Source organism: Pocillopora verrucosa, chromosome 14 (genome assembly GCF_036669915.1).
Source record: "Pocillopora verrucosa isolate sample1 chromosome 14, ASM3666991v2, whole genome shotgun sequence".
NCBI lineage: Eukaryota > Metazoa > Cnidaria > Anthozoa > Scleractinia > Pocilloporidae > Pocillopora > Pocillopora verrucosa.
Window position 1 is genome coordinate 8,238,818 of NC_089325.1, and position 24,507 is coordinate 8,263,324.

Here is a 24,507-nt window from a genome sequence, read left to right on the forward strand (position 1 = left end):
TTGTCTCTCATTTGTTCGCAGCTTCTCTCTGAAAATCTACTCGAAAATTAAAGCCGGCAATTAGTGTTTCTGCGCCAACTTAGTGTTATAATATTCAACAAAAAATGTAAGAACTGTTATCGAACTTCAACTCGGAAATTTAGTTTTTTCAGATCTCAATTCGTCTTAGAAGCCTTTACACAGAGTTATCCCGCACCAATATTTTACATCAAATTCAAGTCACATGTTTAAGAGAAGAAAATTTAATTCAAAACTAAGAGAAGGTCTCTTGATCAAAACAAGATGTAAGACGTTCTATAAAGACATTCTGTACACTGTAGAATGATAAACTACGAGGTTATAGAAGTCATTCTGGGGCTGGTATTGCTCATATTTGTTTATGATACTTGGTTGGAACTAATTTTCGTATCCTAAAATTTGCTTTCCCAACTTCTGAGAGTAAACATCACGTACTTCTTCTGGGTGCAAGTCGTTTTTCTCGCACTTACTCTAACCATGGTTTGTGCCAGAAAAGGAAAAGCCAAAGGGAGCAGGAAAGACAGAAAAGATAAGGAAAGAGAACGACCTGAACCGTTAGCGAGACTATGCACTCTAGATGACTGTAAGCTATGGCCTGGCAATTGTTAATGGACTTGATGGCTATATGGCCAGTTCATGTTTGACTCCCACTTTAAAAAAAGATTTAAATATGGCTGGCGTCCATGTTCACCCTTTTAACTTTCTTTAGTGACCAGGAAATTCAAGCAATTGTGCAAATGATGGGGATTGTTAAGACAATTTTGAATATTCTGCCTCAAAAGCTCTAATTGTGTCAAGGAATCGAATCTAAACTGGCCAGCATGAAATATTGAGTACCAGCGCGTAAAAGTCATGTCTTGACTGAGACCAGCGACAGGTTTGATTCTCTTGAAGCAGAATTTCAATTTCTACTATACATTTCAATCAGAAAGCATACTTGCTGAGCTTTCAAGTCAAAGCTTGATCATGCGTATAAAATGTATAAATTCTTGGAAAAGGAAACATAAGAAGGGAAAAGACAACTTAGGACTTTTCTAACCCAAAGTTCACGTTTACTTTGGCTTGTATGGTTTTTTTTTTGGTTTTTTTTTTTTTCATTCCCAACAAATTAGTTCTAGCAGCCCCTCAACACGATGTAGAGACCAGCACGTAGCTGTCATAAAGTTCACTCATGTGCACACGTTTGACCGTAGTGTTGCCGTGGCCCCTACCTGCAGGCTAAGGTGGCTTGTAGTTATGCTACGCCGGAATCAAGAGAGGATGTATTGACATAACAATTTACACTTCACTACAAAATACATCGGCAAAATTATGTCAGATTGAAATGTCCTCCATTTCAGACCTTTACCGGATCAGTTACTAAATCTGCAACACTTGCAAATCGGATAGGCGATTTCTTCGAACAAAACGAGGAGGAAATTGTATACAGAGCTTAAGAAATAAGATAACAACATTACAAGGTTCTCTCTCAGCTGAGAAAGTTGTAAGAATGAAAAAGAGACTAAAAATAACCTCTAATTTTCACCTTCAGAAGTAGCGGAAGGTTAATGACGTATTTGGAACAAAACGTATAGAAAATTGTACGCCACGCTAGAGTGATAAGATGACAAAAACATTTTGAACTTCCTTCTTGGCCGACAAATTTGAACTAAAATTACCTGGAGGTTACACCTTACCTTCATTTCCCACACTTGTGAACACATATTGCATGGGTAATCAGTGACGTGGGAAAAAAAGAAGAGGAAATAAAAATATCCTGCTTACGATAGAAGGTAACACCAGTGATTTAAATGTCTTTTGCTGGCGGTAAACGGATGAACTTGAATTAAAAAGGACTTTTGAAAATTTATCACGTCCCTGTTAACACCGTTTATTGCAAGTAATCAGATATGCAAATATGTCCAGGTAAAGATTACTTGAAAAAAAATTACATCTGTTTCAAGTGCAGAAGATATACTATATGGACATCCTACTTTTGCAAGAGACGAGAACAACTTAAATCGCCCCGTCACTCTTATTAATCGCAGTGAAGCAGGACAACAGTATAATAAGATTGGCTTCAGTTCCCTTGTAAGCTTTTGAATTTTTTGAAATTAATTTTGTTACTAACTAACTAAATCATGATTATTATATTCAGTGTTGTTTCGTGCCGCCCAACTTGACAGGATCCATTTGCGTTCGTATGCGGTGCAAGCCGACTAAAGTGGCGGGTTAAAGACACTTAGATAACTGTTCGACGACTGAAGTTTCACTTTTTAACTTAAAACCCCATTCGTAACTTTGTAAATTCCTTTTTTTTCTGTTAATTATCAAGGTACATGAAACAAATCATGGATCATGATTGACCAACTGTAACGTTCGCGGGTGCATGTCCTCTGAAGGTAAAATTCCTGCTGTAAAGCATCACAGGTTGCAAATTAGGCTTTAATTGTTATGTAAAATTGTTATATACCTAGACTTTTACTCAACAAAACATCAGGACTCACAGGAAAACGAAAGTAACTGTTTCCCTCGGGACCATGCAGTAAGGGTATAATGTTTCCTTCTTTCTTAGCGTCTTGTGGTTACCTGATTTGAAAAGTTTCTTGAGATTTAAATCATAAAGTAGAGCGGGGAGTTTCACCTGTTACTGTGGTTCCATAAACGACAGTTCATCCATGATAATATTATTATTGCAAGCTGTGATGCTCTTAAGCAGGAATTTTACCTTTAGAGGACATGCACCTGCAAACGTTGCAGTTGGTCGATCATGATCAAGTCTCAGTGAACTCAGTTGAACTCACACCGTGTTACCAAATGATATGTTTGCTGATAAGACTCTGGTTTAGGTTCAAATTAAAAGAGTACCCTCAACAGCATCAAGAGTAATTTAAATATTTCATCTCATGGTGCACATATTTGTTACAAGGAAACTTGTAGAGTAAAGATCTCTGTGAATCACCGAAAAGCCGAACAAATTTGCAATTTATGCCAATCCTCCCTTTCCTTGATTATCTTCTCTCTTATTTGTTTGACCCAATAACCGAACATTTCATGATTTCTTTCCATGTAAGGTAATTGATTCCCCATATTAAGTTATTCGAAAATTGAAAGTTAACTCCTTTACCTCCTCATTGGATCCATGCTGTTCGTTTGTGGCTCGATCGTCTCACGGTTAGCACTGGACCTTTTTAGCTGCAAAGCGTTTTTGTATATTCCCAAAAGTACAAGAGAGCAATCCTGAGATTCGTTGCTTTCAAATTTATAAACATTTGAAAGTGTGTTAATATTTTATGTTTGTGTGAAAGAAAAGTCGATGCATGAATTTAAGAACTTGAAAAGTAGCTCTACGTGGAGTAATGGTTGTGGCGAATGATATATAACTTACAAGCTTATAGACCCATGTAACCTAACCATCTGGTCCGGAAATAATCCACACTCTAGTGTGAAATTACAGAAAATTAAACGAACGAATTCGCAGCATCAAAAGAGAGCTATTGGTATTCATGAGATACAAATTAGCATGAGCAGTTTTTTTTCTGCAATTCTTTACCGTAGTTGTCAGGTTGTCAAGGATCCTTCTCGGTTTTCATTACTGTATTTCAAATAACAAAACATTTGTTTCTTTGATATTATTCGTATATGTTTAAGTTTCGAAATTTATCGAGAGGTAAAGATAATAACCGTGCAAAATTCTTGGCATGCTTGAACAATGCAGAAAGATGAAGTTGATTGCAAGACGTTTAAATTAGTCGGATTATAACACTTGCAAATAATCGAATGATTTATTCGTGACAACTCTGAATACACGAGCTAAGGAAAGAGAAGCGCAGAGCAGAGCATCCAAACATCTTAGGTTCGATTCCTCGCGAGAACTCAGATCTTCAGTAAGCCCACGCTCGTGACAAGACGAAAAAAAATAAACCTTTATTGCACTCAAAACATTTTAATCACCTATGCTAATTAAGTCTGATCTAAATACTAGGGACTGAGAATTTAAAAATAATGCAAATACTAAATGAATTGATACAAACGATGACGTATGATTTGTTAGGTAGTCAAGTAATATGACTTTCACCTCAAACGCAACAATCACGCGTCGGGGGACAATACAAGATAATGTAAGTTGGCCACCGTAAAGAGTTTCTAAAACTCCTCTTTACCGTGGCTAATTTACATCATCAACTAACTCAGTTGATAAAACCAAAAGATCTCGTGAGGAATAGTTCGCTATCAATTTTTTGTAACCTATACTTATATAGAAATCTTGCGTTGAGTTACAGGTCACTGTAAGAACCTCAAAGTGTCAAGTAAACCTGAATATTCAGCCTGAATATTAGTAAACAAATCATGAACAACACTACGGTTCAACGAGAAGGGCTTTGCTCTCAAATGGCACCAACGCTGTTTACTGTTTTATCCATCATCAGCTTGGGAGCTTTAATTGGTAACAGTCTTGTAATTGTTACCTTTTACAAAACACGAAGCTTAAGAACAAGCACTAACTACTACCTTGTCAACATGGCGGTGTCCGACCTTATTTGCGCATGCTTCAACTGGCCGCTGTACGCAACTGAAGGAATGCTGAGCGGGTCAGAGTTTATCACTGAGCCTTTCGCGTCAGTCGTTTGTAAACTAGGATTGTACTTCAGAGGAATATCACAAATTGTGTCTGTCTTGAGCTTGGTTCTAATTTCTGTGGACAGATACGCCGCTATTGCTCTCCCTCTGAAGACTACGATGCTGTGCAGGAGAAAAGTCCGCCTAATTTTGCTGTTTTCTTCTTGGATTTTACCAGTTGTTTGTGGTCTTCCTTACTTATTCTACACAAGGGTTGTTAAACTGAACGGACCAGTATTTTGCCGAACTGTTTGGAGCAAATCACTGAACGCAATCTACATCGGCGTTGGGTTTGTTATTTTCTACTGTGGTCCACTCCTTGCAATAATCATATTTTACACTCTGACAATAAAGATATTACGGAAACGTCCAGTCGCTTTAGAAGAAAATTTGCCAAGTAAAATTTATGACAAAAGGAAGAAACAGAACGAGAAGGTCATAAAATTCGTGATCATAATCGTTGCGGGCTTTTTTATTTGTTGGACTCCCCTCATTGTTTATCTGGCTTTGAAGATGTTTCATCCAGAACTCTTCCCGAAAGATGTTTGTCTGATATTTGTCTCTTCTATGTTCTTCCATCTTTGAGTACCGCCATAAACCCTGTCATCCTTCTCCTGCTTAGTTCAAACTACCGTAGGGCACTGAACGACTTAATTCTTTGAAAAAAGTCTTGGAAGGCCGTCTGTCATATTTGTCAAGAAGGAGGACGCGCTCATCGAAGAACAATACCATTTCCTATGAATCGAGACTGTAGAACTACGATCTTAAGAAAATCCAAAATCAGAAAAGAAAGGGAGTGACACATAGAGACAGACTCTTGACAAATCCTCGTGTTTGTGGCTTCGGTCTGAGTACTATAAAATTTGTATTTAATTAATTTACGTGTTCTTATGCAAATACACATACGGTCAAATATATATCCAAATTGCTCTCCGTCATTGCTATATTCGCCATTTTTTTACCAGTCTGAAGTAATTGAAATCCCAAATCCCAGTTCTTAATGTAATAGGAAAAAAGATGGTTTTAGCTCTCGTAAGCCACCAATATCGGGAACTCAAAAAAGAGGTATTAACTATAGCAGATAGCTTACGATAGTGCTCTTAGACATAGGCCCCACGCTATGAACGATAGAGTGTGATCTGTTATGAGAGCTTTACTCTGATAAGCTTAAAACTTGCGAACTATAACTAGCTATTAATAGTCCAATATTTTTGCCTGTTTCAGGTTCACAAACGTGCAGTAAGCTCAGTAATCCACAGGGATCGAAAAATACCCAGAATCAGGTAACAGACAACTACTGTGTTTCATAAATGAAAACAACTTCCTTATCAGTTTAAACAACACGAAACTCGTCACATTTTTTGGACGGTTTTCAATACCTGTTAGTTTTTTCCTCACTTATTCGTTGTCATGATTCTTGTTTGTTTAGTGTTACCTACTTCCGTTGTCTCCTTCCTTCTCCTGTTTCTCGTTACCTCGTTTTTCGTTTGAAATCTTCCTGGCGAAGCAAGAAGTTCTACCTAACCCCCCTCGTTTCATTTAATGTTACGATTCCCGTGGCAGAAGAAAAAAAAAACATCGGCCATCAAACAATAGTATATAAATTTCAGGTATAAAAATGGTGGATAGCAAACAAATATTTCACATGTAAAGACTTCCTGTTAGACTCAGTTCTAGGAACGATAGTGAAAACCAGTTCAAGATGTCCTTTAAAAGCATTTTCGCCTGCAATTTTAGCTCTGATGACGATATGCGAAGTTGTGCGTGATCAAAATATGATGTTGTCGTATGAGTAAGCATGGAAAATGTTAATGGCCAATTAAGAAAATTAAAATTGACATACAGTAAAATTGCGCTTGCTACTGTGGTTGGTTCAGCTTTTGGAAGAGCAGAGGCAATTTTCTTTTCATTTTTTCACATTCAATTTCTTAATACGCGTTTGTTCAAAGCTTTGAAAACTCTCTTGAGGTGACAGGTATGGTGAGTTTACTTTCGACCCCTTTTAATTTCCTTTTATTCAGTTCAAATGACCTATTATTTGTTAAAGAATGAAAACCTTTTCCTATTATTATTATTTCCTATTATTCTCACAACTCAAGCGAAAAGCGAGAGCAATCGTAAAGCAATTATGAAAAGAGACTCCTCACAACTAGAAAAAAAACCAATCAGTTAAATAAATGTATTCCCTTGATGATTGATAGCTGAGAAGGAAGTAAGGAAATATGCTAATTTTTGTGACACTGTTATAAAAGGAGAATGTTATATGATAATAGAAAGACAAATATCGCTGGTGTAAGATATAAATACATCGGGGAAACGTGATTTACAAAAGGATGTTGAGTCGCTTCGCGTCGAAATCTCCTGGCTAAGATAACAGACGACTGTGATGAGGTGGGTGCCTTTAGTTTTGTATTATCTTTAGAGGATATGTAATGAAAACGAGGGTTAAAATTAATAAGAAGCGTTATTTAGTTGCTAAATGAACTACGAAAAAGGGCGACATCGTTATTTTAGACTTTGGTTCATCTAAATTTGGTTGTATACTTGATCGTACTGCTTCTTGATTAACGTAACGCAATCGGTTTTCAGTAGGTGACCTCTGAAACTTGGCTATTTGTAAGATCGGACAGTCTTGACTTTAGTTAGTTCGATCGTCACCTCAACAGTCATTTGGTTGCACTTTGTTTGAGAAGATTGTCGCGCTTTGTAACTCTTAACGTACTTGGTGTAAGTTCGAAGTGTGACATCTTTTTTCTCCTTAATGATACAATGGCGTAGAAAAACGGTAGATGTTAGCTAGCGAGGTTCTGTCGCACTTTGAAATGATCGTTTACCGAGCTCAAAACTTGCCATCTCTCTTATTCTATCTAAAGACTTGTTGTTTCTTCCTTTTGTAATTAATTCATTTGTACGTTTTCTTTGTTGTTCCCACAGTTCAGCATTTGCGAAACGTGTAGCAATGAATATTTCCAGTTTTTCTACGCCTACTTCGAGTCACCCCAGTCCATGCCAGCCCTGTTCTAACGTGGTGTCCACGCTATTTACAGTTATTATATCCATGGTCACACTCGCGGCTCTGATTGGCAACGTTCTCATCATTGCAAGTTTTTTCAAAACTCCCAACCTGAGGACGAGGACTAATTATTATATAATCAACATGGCCATGTCTGACCTCATTTGTGCATGTTTCAGCTGGCCACTTTATGCAGTTGAAGGAATGCTGACAAGAGCTGAGTTCTTCAACCAACACTCAGCCTTAATTCTCTGTAAACTGGGAATTTGCTTCAGGGCAATTTCACAAATAGTGTCCGTGTTATGCTTGGTTCTAACATCCGTCGACAGATATGCGGCTATCGTTCACCCAGTAAAGATAACGGTAATGAGTAATGGCAAATTTCGAGTTATTTTACTGTTGTTTTCTTGGATCATTCCTGTTTGCTTTGCTTACCCATATTACACGTTCGCTGAAATTGTGAAGGTAAATAACCAAACATTCTGTAGAGTAGTTTGGAGTACATCAGCTCACACAATTTTTAATGCTGTTGGATTTGTTATATTTTATTGCATGCCTCTTGCTGGTATAACCATTCTCTATACTCACATCACAAAGACACTTAAAAATCGTCCAAATATAGGAAACTCAGTCCAAGAAAAGCACATCAGAAGAAGACGAGATCAACATCAGAAAATAATGAAAATCTTAATATCGATTGTTGCCGGCTTCTTTACTTGTTGGACACCACTTTGCATTTATTTGGCATTAAAAATGTTTCATTCAGGGTTGTTTCTTCAAGATAAATGCTTCTTACTCCTAGGTTTGTTTTTCTACGTCTTTCCGTCATTCAGCACAGCAATCAATCCTATTATCCTTTTCCAGTTTAGTTCAAAATTTCGACAGGCGATGAAAAGCTTTCGTATTCCTTTTCTTGATTTCAATAAATGTCGCCGGTTTCTGTGCATACCCAAGAATAGGGTTGGATCAGTTGAAATAGATCATGTTGGTAAGGCTGAGTTAAGCTAGATGTCTCTCATATTTGACGGATTTGGAAAAACACTGATAATAAATAACTGGTCATAGCAGAAAAAGCCACGAGATTGCAACAATTCAGCAACAAAAGGCTGTAGTTCAAAAAAGAGAATGGAAACTTCTCAATCTTACAAAGATTGCAAAACATTGCGCAATGAAATAAAATGTATAAAAAGTAGACTTCAATTTGGCGTGTTAATATTGTGAATTACAACCATGATACAGTGAATAATGATCAGTCTTAGAGTTAATAACTTAGTTTTCCAGTATCAGCCGGGAAATCTCACGAAATAAGAATTGGTCGGCCTGAATCCGATAATGCTTGTAAAACATTTAATGTCAAAATCATGTCTCTATATGTTAGAGATATACTTTTGTATTTAGAATTGTTAAGATGTCAAATAAATAAAATGAATTACGTTTACGTATTCCATCTCAACCCTAACTTAATCACTCCTGCCTAAAAGGAAAAGGTACTGAGTAGAACGTAAACAGGAAACCCGTTTTCAAAAAAGTATTTTTGCATAGACATTTGCAAAACCTCTTTTTCGTTTAAAATCTTCCTGGCCAAGCAAGAAGTTCTACCTAACCCCCCTCGTTTCATTTAATGTTACGATTCCCGTGGCACAAGAAAAAAAAAAAACATCGGCCATCAAATAATAGTGTATAAATTTCGGGTATAAAACTGAAAACCAGTTCAAGATGTCCTTTAAAAGCATTTTCGCCTGCAATTTTAGCTCTGATGACGATATGCGAAGTTGTGCGTGACCAAAATATGATGTTGTCGTATGAGTAAGCATGGAAAATGTTAATGGCCAATTAAGAAAATTAAAATTGACATACAGTAAAATTGCGCTTGCTACTGTGGTTGGTTCAGCTTTTGGAAGAGCAGAGGCAATTTTCTTTTCATTTTTTCACATTCAATTTCTTAATACGCGTTTGTTCAAAGCTTTGAAAACCTCTTGAGGTGACAGGTATGGTGAGTTTACTTTCGACCCCTTTTAATTTCCTTTTATTCAGTTCAAATGACCTATTATTTGTTAAAGAATGAAAACCTTTTCCTATTATTCTCACAACTAAAGCGAACAGCGAGAGCAATCGTAAAGCAATTATGAAAAGAGACTCCTCACAACTAGAAAAGAAACCAATCAGTTAAATAAATGTATTCCCTTGATGATTGATAGCTGAGAAGGAAGTAAGGAAATATGCTAATTTTTGTGACACTGTTGAAAAAGGAAAATGTTAAATGATAATAGAAAGACAAATATCGCTGGTGTAACATACAAATACATCGGGGAAACGTGATTTACGAAAGGATGTTGAGTCACTTCGCGTCGAAATCTCCCGGCTAAGATAACAGACGACTGTGATGAGGTGGGTGTTTTAGTTTTGTATTATATTTAGATGATATATCATGAAAACGAGGGTTAAAATTAATAAGAAGCGTTATTTAGTTGCTAAATGAACTACGAAAAAGGGCGACATCGTTATTTTAGACTTTGGTTCATCTAAATTTGGTTGTATACTTGATCGTACTGCTTCTTGATTAACGTAACGCAATCGGTTTTCAGTAGGTGACCTCTGAAACTTGGCTATTTGTAAGATCGGACAGTCTTGACTTTAGTTTGCTCGATCGTCACCTCAACAGTCATTCGGTTGCACTTTGTTTGAGAAGATTGTCGCGCTTTGTAACTCTTAACGTACTTGGTGTAAGTTCGAAGTGTGACATCTTTTTTCTCCTTAATGATACAATGGCGTAGAAAAACGGTAGATGTTAGCTAGCGAGGTTCTGTCGCACTTTGAAATGATCGTTTACCGAGCTCAAAACTTGCCATCTCTCTTATTCTATCTTAAGACTTGTTGTTTCTTCCTTTTGTAATTAATTCATTTGTACGTTTTCTTTGTTGTTCCCACAGTTCAGCATTTGCGAAACGTGTAGCAATGAATATTTCCAGTTTTTCTACGCCTACTTCGAGTCACCCCAGTCCAAGCCAACCCTGTTCTAACGTGGTGTCCACGCTATTTACAGTTATTATATCCATGGTCACACTCGCGGCTCTGATTGGCAACGTTCTCATCATTGCAAGTTTTTTCAAAACTCCCAACCTGAGGACGAGGACTAATTATTACATAATCAACATGGCCATGTCTGACCTCATTTGTGCATGTTTCAGCTGGCCACTTTATGCAGTCGAAGGAATGCTGACAAGAGCTGAGTTCTTCACCCAACACTCTGCCTTAATTCTCTGTAAACTGGGAATTTGCTTCAGGGCAATTTCACAAATAGTGTCCGTGTTATGCTTGGTTCTAACACCCGTCGACAGATATGCGGCTATCGTTCACCCAGTAAAGATAACGGTAATGAGTAATGGCAAATTTCGAGTTATTTTACTGTTGTTTTCTTGGATCATTCCTGTTTGCTTTGCTTACCCATATTACACGTTCGCTGAAATTGTGAAGGTAAATAACCAAACATTCTGTAGAGTAGTTTGGAGTACTTCAGCTAACACAATTTTTAATGCTGTTGGATTTGTTATATTTTATTGCATGCCTCTTGCTGGTATAACCATTCTCTATACTCGCATCACAAAGACACTTAAAAATCGTCCAAACATAGGAAACTCAGTCCAAGAAAAGCATATCAGAAGAAGACGAGATCAACATCGGAAATTAATGAAAATCTTAACATCAATTGTTGCCAGCTTCTTTACTTGTTGGACACCACTTTGCATTTATTTGGCATTAAAAATGTTTCATGCAGGGTTGTTTCTTCAAGATAAATGCTTCTTACTCCTAGGTTTGTTTTTCTACGTCTTTCCGTCATTCAGCACAGCAATCAATCCTATTGTCCTTTTCCAGTTTAGTTCAAAATTTCGACAGGCGATGAAAAGCTTTCGTATTCCTTTTCTTGCTTTCAATAAATGTCGCCGGTTTCTGTGCATACCCAAGAATGGGGTTGGATCAGTTGAAATAGATCATGTTGGTAAGGCTGAGTTAAGCTATATGTCTCTCATATTTGACGGATTTGGAAAAACACTGATAATAAATAACTGGTCATAGCAGAAAAAGCCACGAGATTGCAACAATTCAGCAACAAAAAGCTGTAGTTCAAAAAAGAGAATGGAAACTTCTCAATCTTACAAAGACTGCAAAACATTGCGCAATGAAATAAAATGTATAAAAAGTAGACTTCAATTTGGCGTGTTAATATTGTGAATTACAACCATGATACAGTGAATAATGATCAGTCTTAGAGTTAATAACTTAGTTTTCCAGTATCAGCCGGGAAATCTCACGAAATAAGAATTGGTCGGCCTGAATCCGATAATGCTTGTAAAACATTTAATGTCAAAATCATGTCTCTATATGTTAGGGATATACTTTTGTATTTAGAATTGTTAAGATGTCAAATAAATAAAATGAATTACGTTTACGTATTCCATCTCAACCCTAACTTAATCACTCCTGCCTAAAAGGAAAAGGTACTAGGTAGAACGTAAACAGGAAACCCGTTTTCAAAAAAGTATTTTTGCATAGACATTTGCAAAACCTCTTTCCCATCAGGCAACAACATCCTAATCACATTTTATAACAGATGTCAAATGACAGTGATCAATAAGTTTGGTCAGAGATAACGAGGTAATGACATGTATTCTTGTGTTCTCTTGAGGAAAGAAATCGTAAGAAAAGAACCACAGAAAATGAAAAGTAGCATCTTTCATTGTCTCAACATCAAGCTTATGATGTGATACCTGTGAGCTCAGTACAGCTGAGAGCATTTAGTTGTTGTGACTTTGACGTGACTGAGTAACCTAACCAAAATGTTTCCTCTCCACAGAGCAGCCGTTAATGCTCACTTGATGTCATTTTTTTTCCCACAGCACAATAACATGTACATCTTAGTGCAGTTATCTTATTTATTTCCACTTTTTTCTGATCCAAATGAGTTAAGAGTCGTTTGCGAAAAACAAAGTCCTTCAAATATATTCCTAATGCAATATAAAGTAAAAGTAAATTTTACTTTGTAGCATGAGGATATTAGACCTGTTATGGTTTTAAATGACAGAGCTAAAAATTATTCATAATGCGGACTCTCTGTCAATTTGTTTGCTCTTAATCGTGCACACATTCATACATCCAATAACATGACGAGAATTGGCTGACAATTTCATTTGTATTTCGAACCATAAACAGAGGTGTCAATATTCTCGTTCTTTTGCGCCTCAAGTTTTGCGGATTGATATCAATACATCATTCGGTTAAGCTGTAAGTAAGCGGTAAGTCACAATTTGTACGAACTTGACATGAGAGAGCATCAATTTGGGAGATATTTTTTCTTTGAATAAGAGATTTCGTCTCGACGTTGCCTTTTTCCTATATATTTAATTTGTATATCAGTGCACAACTCTGTTTTCTTTTTCTGAATTCAATTAAATGCCAATTTTTGGTTACTCATAAGTTTCATGTTTGTCCTTGTTGACACACCATAGTGAAATATCGATTCTTAGAAAATTGTCCGCTGAAAATATGAGCAGGTGCATTAGGTGTAGGACTGAAAATTCAGTATTTCCTCTCAACCTAAAAAAAGTTCCAGCTTTAAAAGAGTTTCAGTTAAATAACATTTCATTTTTTATCTTTTTGTACAAAGGCAGTCCTACAGGAAAAATGAAAACATGGATAAAGCCATTCTTTAGGGTGTTAGAGACGCAAACGTGACTTAAGAATCTAACCTAATTAATGCAATAACTGTTTGCTAGGGTTCTTTTGATCACGAAATATCTCAGTGTTATAACTGAGGTAAGATTTCTTTACATTTTCTGTAGCCTTATCCCGTGTGTTAAATCAATACGTAACAGGATGTTGATCCTTGGAATGTTATCATTTTTAAGCGAATAGAAAAAAAAATCGAAGAACGTGTTATGTACATTATGTTTGCGACAAATTTAATTTGCGTTAAAATATTGCACTCGCTCAATGGTTCACGTAGGTCAAACGTTTTGGAGTTTTAATTGCAGTTGAAGCCCAAATTATATCTAAGAATAACATCAATATTTCTTTCACGTCTCTTACAGTTTGCTATACTTCAATGGACCAAAACTATTTGACAATTGTCGCAGTTCCCGTTTAAATATGATGTGCAATTTACTGTAGATATTTGCCATAAATAATCCCCAAACATCACATGCGGATATTTTGACTAAAAGTAATGAACATTTATTTCGGCCTTTGTCCATTTCTGAACTCTATGAAGTGAGTTTTCAAGAGACGTTTGCCGCGATGTAGTTTGCGAAGCAAAAAGTTAGCCGTTCTGCTCCATGGTGGATGTCCTTCGTGATATCCTAGAAATTTCCCGTTTACAAAAACTGCGGAACAAACTAGAAACACCACCATTCTTGACATTGTTAATAGGATAAATCAAAGTTACCTTTCGCAACCTATGCATTGAGTTGAAAACGTTCTCCAAAGGAAAGATATTTTCTTGCAGGGGTTAAGGTTAATACTAACTTTATATAATTCATATAATGCTAAATGTTGAAGGTAAGAATATTCTCTGGGTTAAAAATCACCATTTTGTATCCTGAACTTTTGATTTATGACATTTGCAAATTAAACGAGAGAACGTTTTTCCTCAAGCAGTTTATTGATATCTCGGTTATATTTAAGCTTATAAATGCTTCTTAACTTTTTCAGTCAAGTGGGAATTGTGAAGCCATCCAGCAGAGCGGTTTGCAACAAACAAACAAAACATTTTCCAGAAGACTGAGCTTATCATGATAAACAACTATACGATGATGAATTTCAGTGATAGTGATTCACCATGCCCTAACGCTATTTCCATATTTTTCACGACATCTATGGTCTTGGTAAGCATGGTTGCTGTACTTGGAAATACTCTGGTGATCGTTTCAGTATGTAAAACTCGAAGCCTTAGGACAAGTACTAATTACTACTACGTCAACATGGCCATTTCTGATTTCCTCTCAAGCCTCACCATTTGGCCGCTTTATCTTACAGACGAGATCATAACAAGCAGAGGAAGTCTGCTTAAAGGGTCTCTGGCCACTGCTGGTTGCAAAGTGGGAGTATTTTTCAGAATGACGTCAGTTATTGTGTCAATACTGAGCCTGGTGTTGATCGCTGTGGATAGATTCATCGCTACCGTGTTCCCATTAAAATCAACGTTGGTCACTGGGAAAGTCAGAACATTTCTGCTGTTTGCGACATGGACGATATCAATGGCATACTGCTTCCCGATGCTGTATTATTCCAGAGCCGAAGACTTTGATCAAGAAACTTTTTGCAAATTTGCATGGAATAGCAATGCTCTCATGATATATTACATAACTGGTTTGGCGTTGTTTGAGATTGCACCGATCATTGCCATTGTCATTCTTTACTCGCGGGTTATGAGTGTTTTGTATAAAAGGATTAAACCAGGAACTGGTGCGAGAGACAGCAGTTCTTATCAAAATCGGAGAAATGAGCAAAACCGAAACATTTTGAAGATATTCAAATCAATCGTTGTTATGTTTTTCATTTCTTTTTCTTCCTTTTTCGTTTATTTGATTCTCAAGATGACATTTCCTGAACTTTTCGTCAAAGACAAATGCAAGTGGATTCTTGGGTTCGCTTATTTTGTGTTTCCGTCGCTCAGTTCAGTAATTAATCCAATTATTTTGTTTGCATTCAGCACGAATTTCCGTCAAGCCCTGTGTAGATTGTAGATGTTTTCTCTCGGGAGATTCTTTTTTTGTGGCAGAAAAGAGGAAAGTGAACGAGTTTTCCCGGCCCTTGATGCTTTGCTTTTAAGGATAAAGGAAAAGATTATGAGCGATTTTTGGATAGAGTAAGAAGAGGACGATGTTCGATTAGTACCGCGCTGACAAAACTAGATTTCAACGTCCACGCCGTTTCTGCTTACATTTGTAAACAGTGCCACGGTTGTCGAAAAAAAGAATCGACGGAAGGGGCTAACCAATAAAAAGTTATTATATATTTTCTTGCAGAAGAGTGACGTCAGGGAACATGATTAGTGTCAGCTTTGCGTAGACGTTGCCTCGCCTCCGTTTCACCTTAGGCGGGGGAAGGTTACGGCTACACGTAGGCTATGAGCTCAGTAACGTCATAGCTGACGGCGTTTATTTGTTTTGACTTAAACGTGACTGAGTAACCTACCCCTGTCATCAAAATGTTCCCTCTTCACAAAGCAGCCGTTAATGCTCACTTGATGTCATTTTTTTCCCACAGCACTATAACATGTACATCTTAGTGCAGTTTTCTAATTTATTTCACCTTTTTCTGATCCCAATGAGTTAAGAGTCGTTTGCGAAAAACAAAATCCTTCAAATACATACCTAATGAAATATAAAGTAAAAGTAAATTTATAGCGATGTCAATCATAGTAAACTATAAGGAGATTTGAAAAGAAGATTCTCAAAACAGGAAAACTGCCACTTAAAAACTCTAGCGACACATGCGTCACCTATAAATCTCAAAGGGGAAATGCAAGGAAAAAGCATATATCAGACCTGTTATGGTTTAAAATGACAGAACTAAAAATTATTCATAATGCGGACTCCCTGTCAATTTGTTTGTTCTTACTCGTGCATGACTAACATCAATGGATCCAATAACATACGTGAATTAGCTGACAGTTTCATTTATATTTCGAACCACATAGAGGTGTCAATATTCTCGTTCTTTTGCGCCTCAATTTTAGCGGATTGATATCAATACATCATTCCGTTAAGCTGTAAGTAAGCGGTAAGTAATTTAAGATATATTTTCTCTTTAAATCCGCGATTTTGTCTCCACGTTGCCGTTCTCCTACAGTTTATGCTCCAGCTCATAACTCCATTTTCTTTTCCAATTTTTGTTTATAAGAAACTCATGGGTTTCAATTTTTTCCTTGTTGACACACCATAGTGAAATATAGATGCTTAGAAAATTGTCCGCTAAAAATCTGAGCGGGTACATTGGGTGTAAAACTGAAAATTCAATATTTCCTCTCAACCTAAAAAAAAAAAGGTCCAGCTTAAAAAAAGCTTCAATTAAATAACATTTCATTTTTTCCTTTTTAGACGAAGGCAGTCACAAACGCAAAAAGAAAACATGGAGAAAGCCATTCTTTAGGATGTTAGAGAACGCAAACGTGACCTGACAATCTAACCCTAATTAATGCAATATTGCTACTGTGCCAATTGTTCGTTAGGGTTCTTTTGTTCACGAAATATCTCGGCGTTATAACTGAGGTAAGATTTCTTCACACCTTTTATAGCCTTATCCCGTGTGTAAAATCAATACGTAACAGAAGTTGATCCTTGGAATGTTATCATTTTTAAGCGAATAGAAAAAAAATCGAAGAACTTATTATCTCCATTATGTTTGCGACAAATTTAATTTGCGTTAAAATATTGCACTCGTTCAATGCAGGGTTCATGTAGCTTGAACGTTTTGGAGTTTTAATTGCAGTTGAAGCCAAAATTATATCTAAAAATAACATCAATATTTCTTTCACGTTTCTTACAGTTTGCTATGGTTCAATGGCCCAAAACTATTTGACAATGTCGATCTGCTCGTTATCTCGCAATGGTCATTAAAACTCATTCGCAAGTTTGTCGCAGTTCCCGTTCAAATATATTGTGCAATTTACTGTGGATATTTGCCATAAATAATCCCCAAACATAACATGCGGATATGGTGACCATAATTAATGAACATTTATTTCGGCCTTTATTATTTTGTCCATTTCTGAAGTCCGTGAAGTAAGTTTTCAAGAAACGTTTGCCGCGATGTAGTTTGCGAAGCAGAAAGTTAGCCGTTCTGCTCCATGGTGAACGTCCTTCGTGATGTCCTAGAAATTTCCCGTATACAAAAACTGCGGAAAGAACTGGAAACACCACGATTCTCTACATTGCTTTTAGAAGGAATCAAGGTTACCTTTCGCAGATTAATCGTTTTGTTGAAAACCTCCTCTAACAGAAATATATTTTCTTGCAGGTGTAGGCATGGACTGCCATTTTACTATTCATGTAATGCTTAATGTTGGGTTAAAAATCCCAATTTTATCTCCTGAACTTTTGATTTATGACATTTACAAATTACAACGAGAAAAAGTTTTTTTTTCAAGCAGCTTATTGATATCTCGGTTATATTTAAGCTTATAAATGCGTCCTAACTTTTTCAGTCAAGTGGGACTAATTTTGAAGCCATCCAACAGAGCGGTTTACAACAAACAAACAAAACATTTTCCAGAAGACTGAGCTTATCATGATAAACAACTACAGCCATACGATGATGAATTTCAGTGATAGTGATTCACAATGCCCTGACGCTATTTCTATATTTTTCACAACATCTACGGCTTTCCTAAGCATGGTTGCTGTACTTGGAAATATTCTGGTGATCGTTGCAGTGTACAAAACTCGAAACCTTAGGACAAGTACTAATTACTACTACGTCAACATGGCCATTTCTGATTTTCTCTCAAGCCTCACCATTTGGCCGCTTTATCTTTCAAACGAGATCATAACGAGCAGAGGAAGTCTGTTTAAAGGGTCTCTGGCCACTGCTGGTTGCAAAGTGGGAGTATTTTTCAGAATGACGTCAGTTATTGTGTCAATACTGAGCCTGGTGTTGATCGCTGTGGATAGATTCATCGCTACCGTGTTCCCATTAAAATCAACGTTGGTCACTGGGAAAGTCAGAACATTTCTGCTGTTTGCGACATGGACGATATCAATGGCATACTGCTTCCCGATGCTGTATTATTCCAGAGCCGAAGACTTTGGTCAAGAAACTTATTGCAAATTTGCATGGAATAGCAGTGCTCTCATGATATATTACATTACTGGTTTGGCGTTGTTTGAGATCGCACCGATTATTGCCATTGTCATTCTTTACTCGCGGGTTATGAGTGTTTTGCAAAAAAGGATTAAACCAGGAACTGGTGCGAGAAACAGCAGTTCTTATCAAAATCGGAGAAATGAGCAAAACCGAAACATTTTGAAGATATTCAAATCAATCGTTGTTATGTTTTTCATTTCTTTTTCTTTCTTTTTCGTTTATTTGATTCTTAAGATGACATTTCCTGAACTTTTCGTCAAAGACAAATGTAAGTGGATTCTTGGGTTCGCTTATTTTGTGTTTCCGTCGCTCAGTTCAGTAATTAATCCAATTATTTTATTTGCATTCAGCACGAATTTCCGTCAAGCCCTGCGTAAATTGTGGATGTTTTCTCTCGGGAGATTCTTCTGTGGCAGAAAAGAGAAAAGTGAACTAGTTGAAGCTGGTGGCCTTCCAGCAGAAGAAACTGGATTTAAGTCAATGGCGCACTGAATATATATGAACGAGGGATTTAATTACAGCGATACAGTTTGCAGATTTGTTTAAAACATTATGTCATGAATTTACTTTTGATTTCCTATGGGGATATTTAAAAATTAAGTTGAGTAATATTCTTAAGACACCGTGGTCCGCGTTTTATCATTTAATTTTAGCACAGCTTCTTGAATAAAGTTGTCTATTATTTTTCCTTAGACAGAGTCTTGAAAAAGATCACGTTTGCTTTTAAGTAATGTACTGTGTCCAGGACTTATCATACATGGAATATCTCACACACACTTCCAAATTATGTAATGATAATTTCCCTTTGTCTAAATTACGCTTTTGGCTGACACTTCTAAATCACACAATATTTAAGAGCACTTTTTGGTTTTATAAAACTAAAACCAAAGTAATCCCGACGGCCAAAATCAGAAGGAAAAAAAATACCCCTAAGAGCCAATGAGAACTCAAAGTAAAAACTACCAAACTATCTGCAGCGGGAGAACGTGGGCGATCAATTCATGATTGGTTTTAGTTTTGTATCTGATTAGTTGAGAAGGTGGTGCAAGTTTTCTGGATCAATCACAGAGTGAAGAAAAGCATAACCTACACAATCTCGGATTACTCACGACACTCAATTGAACATTGTTCCTTGCTTCTAGCGTACAACTCCAAATCACACAGACTTAAATTGTACTTTGACACACCCTCCAAGTTGCATTAGAGCTCTTCCTTGTGGAACACACTCGAAATTACATTAAGGTTCCCTTATGCTTTAGGCAAACACTCCCAAGTCATATCGCTCTTCATGAGAGACACTTCTACATCACACAAGATATTATACTAGAGTACACACTTTAGAATCACACAAGAGATTTTGCTCCTAGCAGACTCTTTCACACAATCACACAAGAGTCTGTTGTTTGAACGGCGGAGTTTGACCGAAAATTCTCTCTGATTGAGAATTTTCAATGAATCATCATGGAGTTTCCTAAAGTTCATCATGAACCATGGCCAGCTTGAGGTCTTTGGCTATGTTAACAAAACCACCAATGCATTCATTCATTTTCATTTTCAGCCTTTTGTCTTTCTTGACGTCATTCATGTGAAGTACACAAATGGTGAGGTCATCGTAGAATCGGAAATAAAGCGATTTTGTCGTCAAGTCTTTGACAACAGACCAAACAGTGTAATCAAAGGACGTTCCGCGGGGTATATCAACGGTATTCAAGATGCGAAAAGCCTTGATAACTGCGTCTTTGCCTGTCTGGACTTGATCGGAAAAATGAGCCATGACAGCCGCGCGTACAAATCTTGATGGCGGTGTGAAGTCACCGGGTATTCCTAGGAGTCCACTTCCTTGGCCAGTAGCTTCGAACGTCATTTTGCCCAACACCAGAGAATCATGGGCCGATTTGGAAAGTTCAACATAATTGCGGACGTTCATTAGATGGAAATCATAGGGCGGGGAGTTGGTTAAGATGCCGAGAGTGTTGTCGAATACCATTCTCCCCTGTTCAGTAAACTCAATAACGATAGCATCCCCAGAAGCGTCCACGATGGAATAGTGAAGCTGAAGGATTTTCTTAACCTTTTCAGGAAGGTTAAACTCAAACACCAGAGGGAAAGTGTCCTTCTTCAAAGCATCCCTTAATTCCTGAACTGTCCCAAAGTTTCCAAGAATCCACAATGGAAGCTGCAAAGAAGACACCGCCATGTGGCATTTTTCGACCGGTATTTTCTGGAAATGGGCGAAGCCAACGAAGAGGTTTGCAGCAACAGAAAGACCAGCTTCATTAAAACCATCGGTAGCTACGGGCAAGTCCAAAGCGTTGACGTATGCAATGCTATATTTATTTTTCCACTGTAGAAGCGATTGGGAATTAACGAAGCATTCTTTCTTAGGAATCGCTATATGAGGATACTGCTCAGGTTCTACAACGAGATCATACCCTACATCGAAGAACTCCATACTCCGACCGACGACCACCGAGTTATCTTCGGAAGTCAAGCGGAATTCGGTACAAGCGTTTGTAACGAAAAGCCTGTTGAAGTCCTAAATGTAATAACTGTCCTAAATGTAATAAAGTCCTAAATGTAATAACATTTGGTCCTAAATGTAATAAAGCCCTAAATGTAATAACGTTCGGTCCTAAATGTAATAAGCCTCGTATGCAATCGTTTAACTGCGCTAACATTGAGATGTTAAAGTGACGGCTGTTGCACCAAAGAATCCTCTGACCAATATTTATGGCATATTGCGGGCTCACTGATATTAATCAGCGGCTTTTTATTTGTTAAAGACGTAGGTTGAGAAGCATTGGCTACAAAACCTTATTCTAATACTGATGTGCTTTTGGCATCAAATTGACGGACGCAGAAGCTCTCTCTATATCATTGGCTCAGACTCTTAAGTGTAACAGATTTTGACGAAATACTTCTGTCCTCAGTGCTGAAGTTAACACTTGATGAACCAAATTACAAGGAAAAAGAAGTCCACCGACTTATACGTTAGACAAATTTTGGGCTCAGAAGGGCTCTTTTTGTACTGTCTTCCCTTGCCAGATTTGTACGTGTTTGCATAAAATATATTCATATGCGTTATTGACCGAACGTGAGGTCAAAATGGCTATATATTGGCCGAGTTCTTTTTTTTTTTGCGTTTTTATGGACTGAGACGAAGTCACGGTCCATAAAAAAGTAGGAAAAGAACGAGGCTAATATCCAGTAATCTTGACCATACAAGAGAGTTTATATTCTCTTGGCTTAATCATTAAAGGATTCATTGTATAGCAAAAGATTTCGCTTTGATAAGAATCAAGAATGGCCTGTTTATTTCGAGAGCCGATAGTGAAAGCCAACTGTGTTTGCAGCACAATAAACCCGAGAGGGTCGTTTATTTTTTCTATGTATATATGAAAACATTGTCCAAAAGTTACGAACTTTGTAAGTTTTCTTGCGGGGGATCCCGAACGGGCGAGGGTGGGCCCATCATGCCCGCTCAGGTAGCCAATCAGAACACAGGATTCACTTCATCTTGCCCGCGTGCGCTGCTAGCTATATAATAATGTGACTTGCAGAGCAAGATATCGACTGACCAATGATATGTTATCCCATTTCACGATCACAGGTCTCGACATGTTGCCTTTTTTCCACGCAAGAGTCAAATTGAACCATTGAGCTACACCATTCAACACATGATGGTCTGTTGGCGGTCTAATGAACCATTCATTTTTTTCCTTTAGCCCCTTATGACGGGTTCATCAGTTCCCGAACCGAAATATTAGGAAAACATACATTTTAAAGTTGATCTCAAGTTTATATTTCATTTTTTGTCTTCACCTCTTCTCCCCGCCGTGAGGGGAGAAAATGAATAGATAAATAGATAAATGAAAAAACAAAGCTCAACAGTTTTCACTTATAGTCATATGGTACATGAACTGATTACTGAGGTGGAGTAAAGCCATAGAGGGCTGGAAATGCAACACTCCAGGTTCAAAATTGAATAAATCAGGATAGTCATTCTTAAAAATGAACTCAAATGCTTCATTAGAATCAATTGACACTGAATAACATTGATGTGCAAAATTTCAATAACGCTACTGATAGTAATAATTTTCTTTTGGATTAACATGTGACACAGCGAAATCATTCAAACTGCTCTAAAATGGTGCATCACTTCTAAAGACTTTAACACGAACGATAACATCAACAATAGCATGCTAGTTCATCATCAATTGTAGTAAATTTCTTTTCCAAAAAGTCTTAATGGTTACGTACCAATCGATTCTATCCTATTGAGCTTCCAGCCAAGCACTAGCCCACTTTGGGCTGGAAATGATTTTCTTCAACTCGATCAATAAACCGCTATAAGGACCATACTTTGACTGCTGATATTTCTTATGTCTAGCAAGTAAAAAGACGCTGATTGACATCAGCGAGCCCATAATATGACATGTATACTGGTCAGCGGTTTTTTTTGAGCAACAGCTGTCACTAACATATCAATGTGGATGTCCGCCATAACAACAATGCACTGCAGGAGTTAAACGATTGCATAAGAGGCTTATTACATTTAGGACTACATGTTATTACATTTAGGACTTTATTACATTTAGGACCAAATGTTATTACATTTAGGACTTTATTACATTTAGGACAGTTATTACATTTAGGACTTCAACAAAGCCTTAGCAGCAGCACGAGGACCATGGAAAGAACCTTCATCATCACAGCTCGCAAGAGGAGATCTAAACCAACAATTAAACCACATATAATGTAGTTCTACATAAATTTTTATAGGAAATTGCTGTCAGGTTTTGCAAAGAGGAATTTTAATCACGGGCTCCCTAACGTCGACACTTAAACGCTACTTTTTACAAGGTTGTGTTTTTTAACTTTTGAATAGACTTTACGGTAAAACTTTCCATTACTAATGATAGGGTGAAATGTTTTCACACACACTTTATTCAAACAATTTTATTTACGTCTCCTCTCGGCTTAATTACCAATTGGCTTGTTCGTGTTGTTTCTTCATTTGTTTCTAATTGTTTAACCTCCTTGGATGTTTTTGCTGCCGTTTGAAGATTAAACGACTTAAGTTGATTAAGTAGATACCTCGTTTCCTTTCTTTTGAAGACTTTTAAAATAGAAATTTAAGTATTCTTCTGATGACGACAAGCAAAGTAACGAGAAACTTTTTCATAAACAGGAAGTTTTAAGGCCCTGAGTTGTGATTTATTAGATGACGCAGATCGACGTACTTAAGGTAAAAAGGTTGGCAGGGCTTAGCCGCAATGAATTATCATATGGAAAATCAAGTTGGTTTTGTCTATTAAAGTTTACTCTCTCAAGTTTGAGGCGCTTCGAAATTTTCAAAAGTAATTACTCAAGGCTTTTGTTTGAATCTCTTACATTTCTTCCACTAGGTAGAGAGACCCGGCTTTTGGGAACTTTAGTATTCTGTCTTAAAACTTTGCGAAGTCAGTTCAATGCAAAAACTGGTCTCACTTCATTGAACCACCATGGCTCTTGTACTGGAAATGCATTAACCTTATACTAAGGATGTGGATCATAGAAGACACTGAGTCATCGGAACTGACAAATAAATCCTTCAGGTTAATAAACATGTTAAATTGCTTAGTTTCTCTGGCTTTTCGTCAACTTTTTGAATTGATTTCAGTCAGTGTTATGGGCATTATTCAGTAGAACTGCTGTTAAAACTAATGCGGTTTATATTTGCCTACTGTTGTTTTTCCCGTTCAAGCAAATCTGTCTTTACAGTAATAAAATTGTTCCAACATTACACAGGAAGTTAATTCTCAGCATCCCTCAAGCGATCCTTGGTAAAAGACCTTTTTCACCTAAACGAAGACAGAGTATTAATTTCTTTCTTCTACCCCACCGTTGAGCTACGTTTTCACGGGCATGCGGCCCATTGTAAGAGAGACTTGTTCGCGAGACATCTCTCTATACCAAAGGCATTGGTCTTTCCAAGGAACACGACGCGGCGAGTGAAAACTAGACTACTAACACCT

General features: G+C 37.2%; 5 protein-coding genes and 1 pseudogene across 5 annotated transcripts; 5 read left to right on the forward strand and 1 right to left on the reverse strand.

Annotated features, from left to right (window-relative positions):
• Window positions 1–4,347: 4,347 nt before the first annotated feature.
• LOC131776515 (somatostatin receptor type 4-like) lies at window positions 4,348–5,279 on the forward strand (annotated as a pseudogene).
• A 1,675-nt stretch (window positions 5,280–6,954) lies between these two features.
• Window positions 6,955–8,982, forward strand: LOC131776587 (substance-P receptor-like). The gene is made up of 2 exons (XM_059092798.2): window positions 6,955–7,008; window positions 7,552–8,982. The coding sequence occupies exons 1-2, from the start codon at window positions 7,004–7,006 to the stop codon at window positions 8,636–8,638; spliced, it is 1,092 nt and encodes a 363-aa protein (XP_058948781.2). The 5' UTR covers window positions 6,955–7,003; the 3' UTR covers window positions 8,639–8,982.
• A 979-nt stretch (window positions 8,983–9,961) lies between these two features.
• On the forward strand, window positions 9,962–11,704 carry LOC136278228 (neuropeptides capa receptor-like). The gene is made up of 2 exons (XM_066161711.1): window positions 9,962–10,018; window positions 10,561–11,704. Exons 1-2 carry the CDS (start codon window positions 10,014–10,016, stop codon window positions 11,702–11,704), a joined length of 1,149 nt encoding a protein of 382 aa, XP_066017808.1. The 5' UTR covers window positions 9,962–10,013.
• Window positions 11,705–12,809: 1,105 nt separating this feature from the next.
• LOC131776575 (neuropeptide FF receptor 2-like) lies at window positions 12,810–15,606 on the forward strand. Its single transcript, XM_059092782.2, has 2 exons — window positions 12,810–12,921; window positions 14,336–15,606. Exon 2 carries the CDS (start codon window positions 14,416–14,418, stop codon window positions 15,367–15,369), a length of 954 nt encoding a protein of 317 aa, XP_058948765.2. The 5' UTR covers window positions 12,810–12,921; window positions 14,336–14,415; the 3' UTR covers window positions 15,370–15,606.
• Window positions 15,607–16,272: 666 nt separating this feature from the next.
• On the forward strand, window positions 16,273–19,100 carry LOC131776496 (substance-K receptor). Its single transcript, XM_066161474.1, has 3 exons — window positions 16,273–16,408; window positions 16,726–16,896; window positions 17,832–19,100. The coding sequence occupies exon 3, from the start codon at window positions 17,915–17,917 to the stop codon at window positions 18,980–18,982; it is 1,068 nt and encodes a 355-aa protein (XP_066017571.1). The 5' UTR covers window positions 16,273–16,408; window positions 16,726–16,896; window positions 17,832–17,914; the 3' UTR covers window positions 18,983–19,100.
• Window positions 19,101–19,285: 185 nt separating this feature from the next.
• LOC131776497 (bile salt hydrolase/transferase-like) lies at window positions 19,286–22,110 on the reverse strand. The gene is made up of 2 exons (XM_066161712.1): window positions 22,069–22,110; window positions 19,286–21,026 (listed from the first exon to the last, which is right to left on the reverse strand). Exons 1-2 carry the CDS (start codon window positions 22,108–22,110, stop codon window positions 19,962–19,964), a joined length of 1,107 nt encoding a protein of 368 aa, XP_066017809.1. The 3' UTR covers window positions 19,286–19,961.
• Between the last annotated feature and the right edge of the window lie 2,397 nt (window positions 22,111–24,507).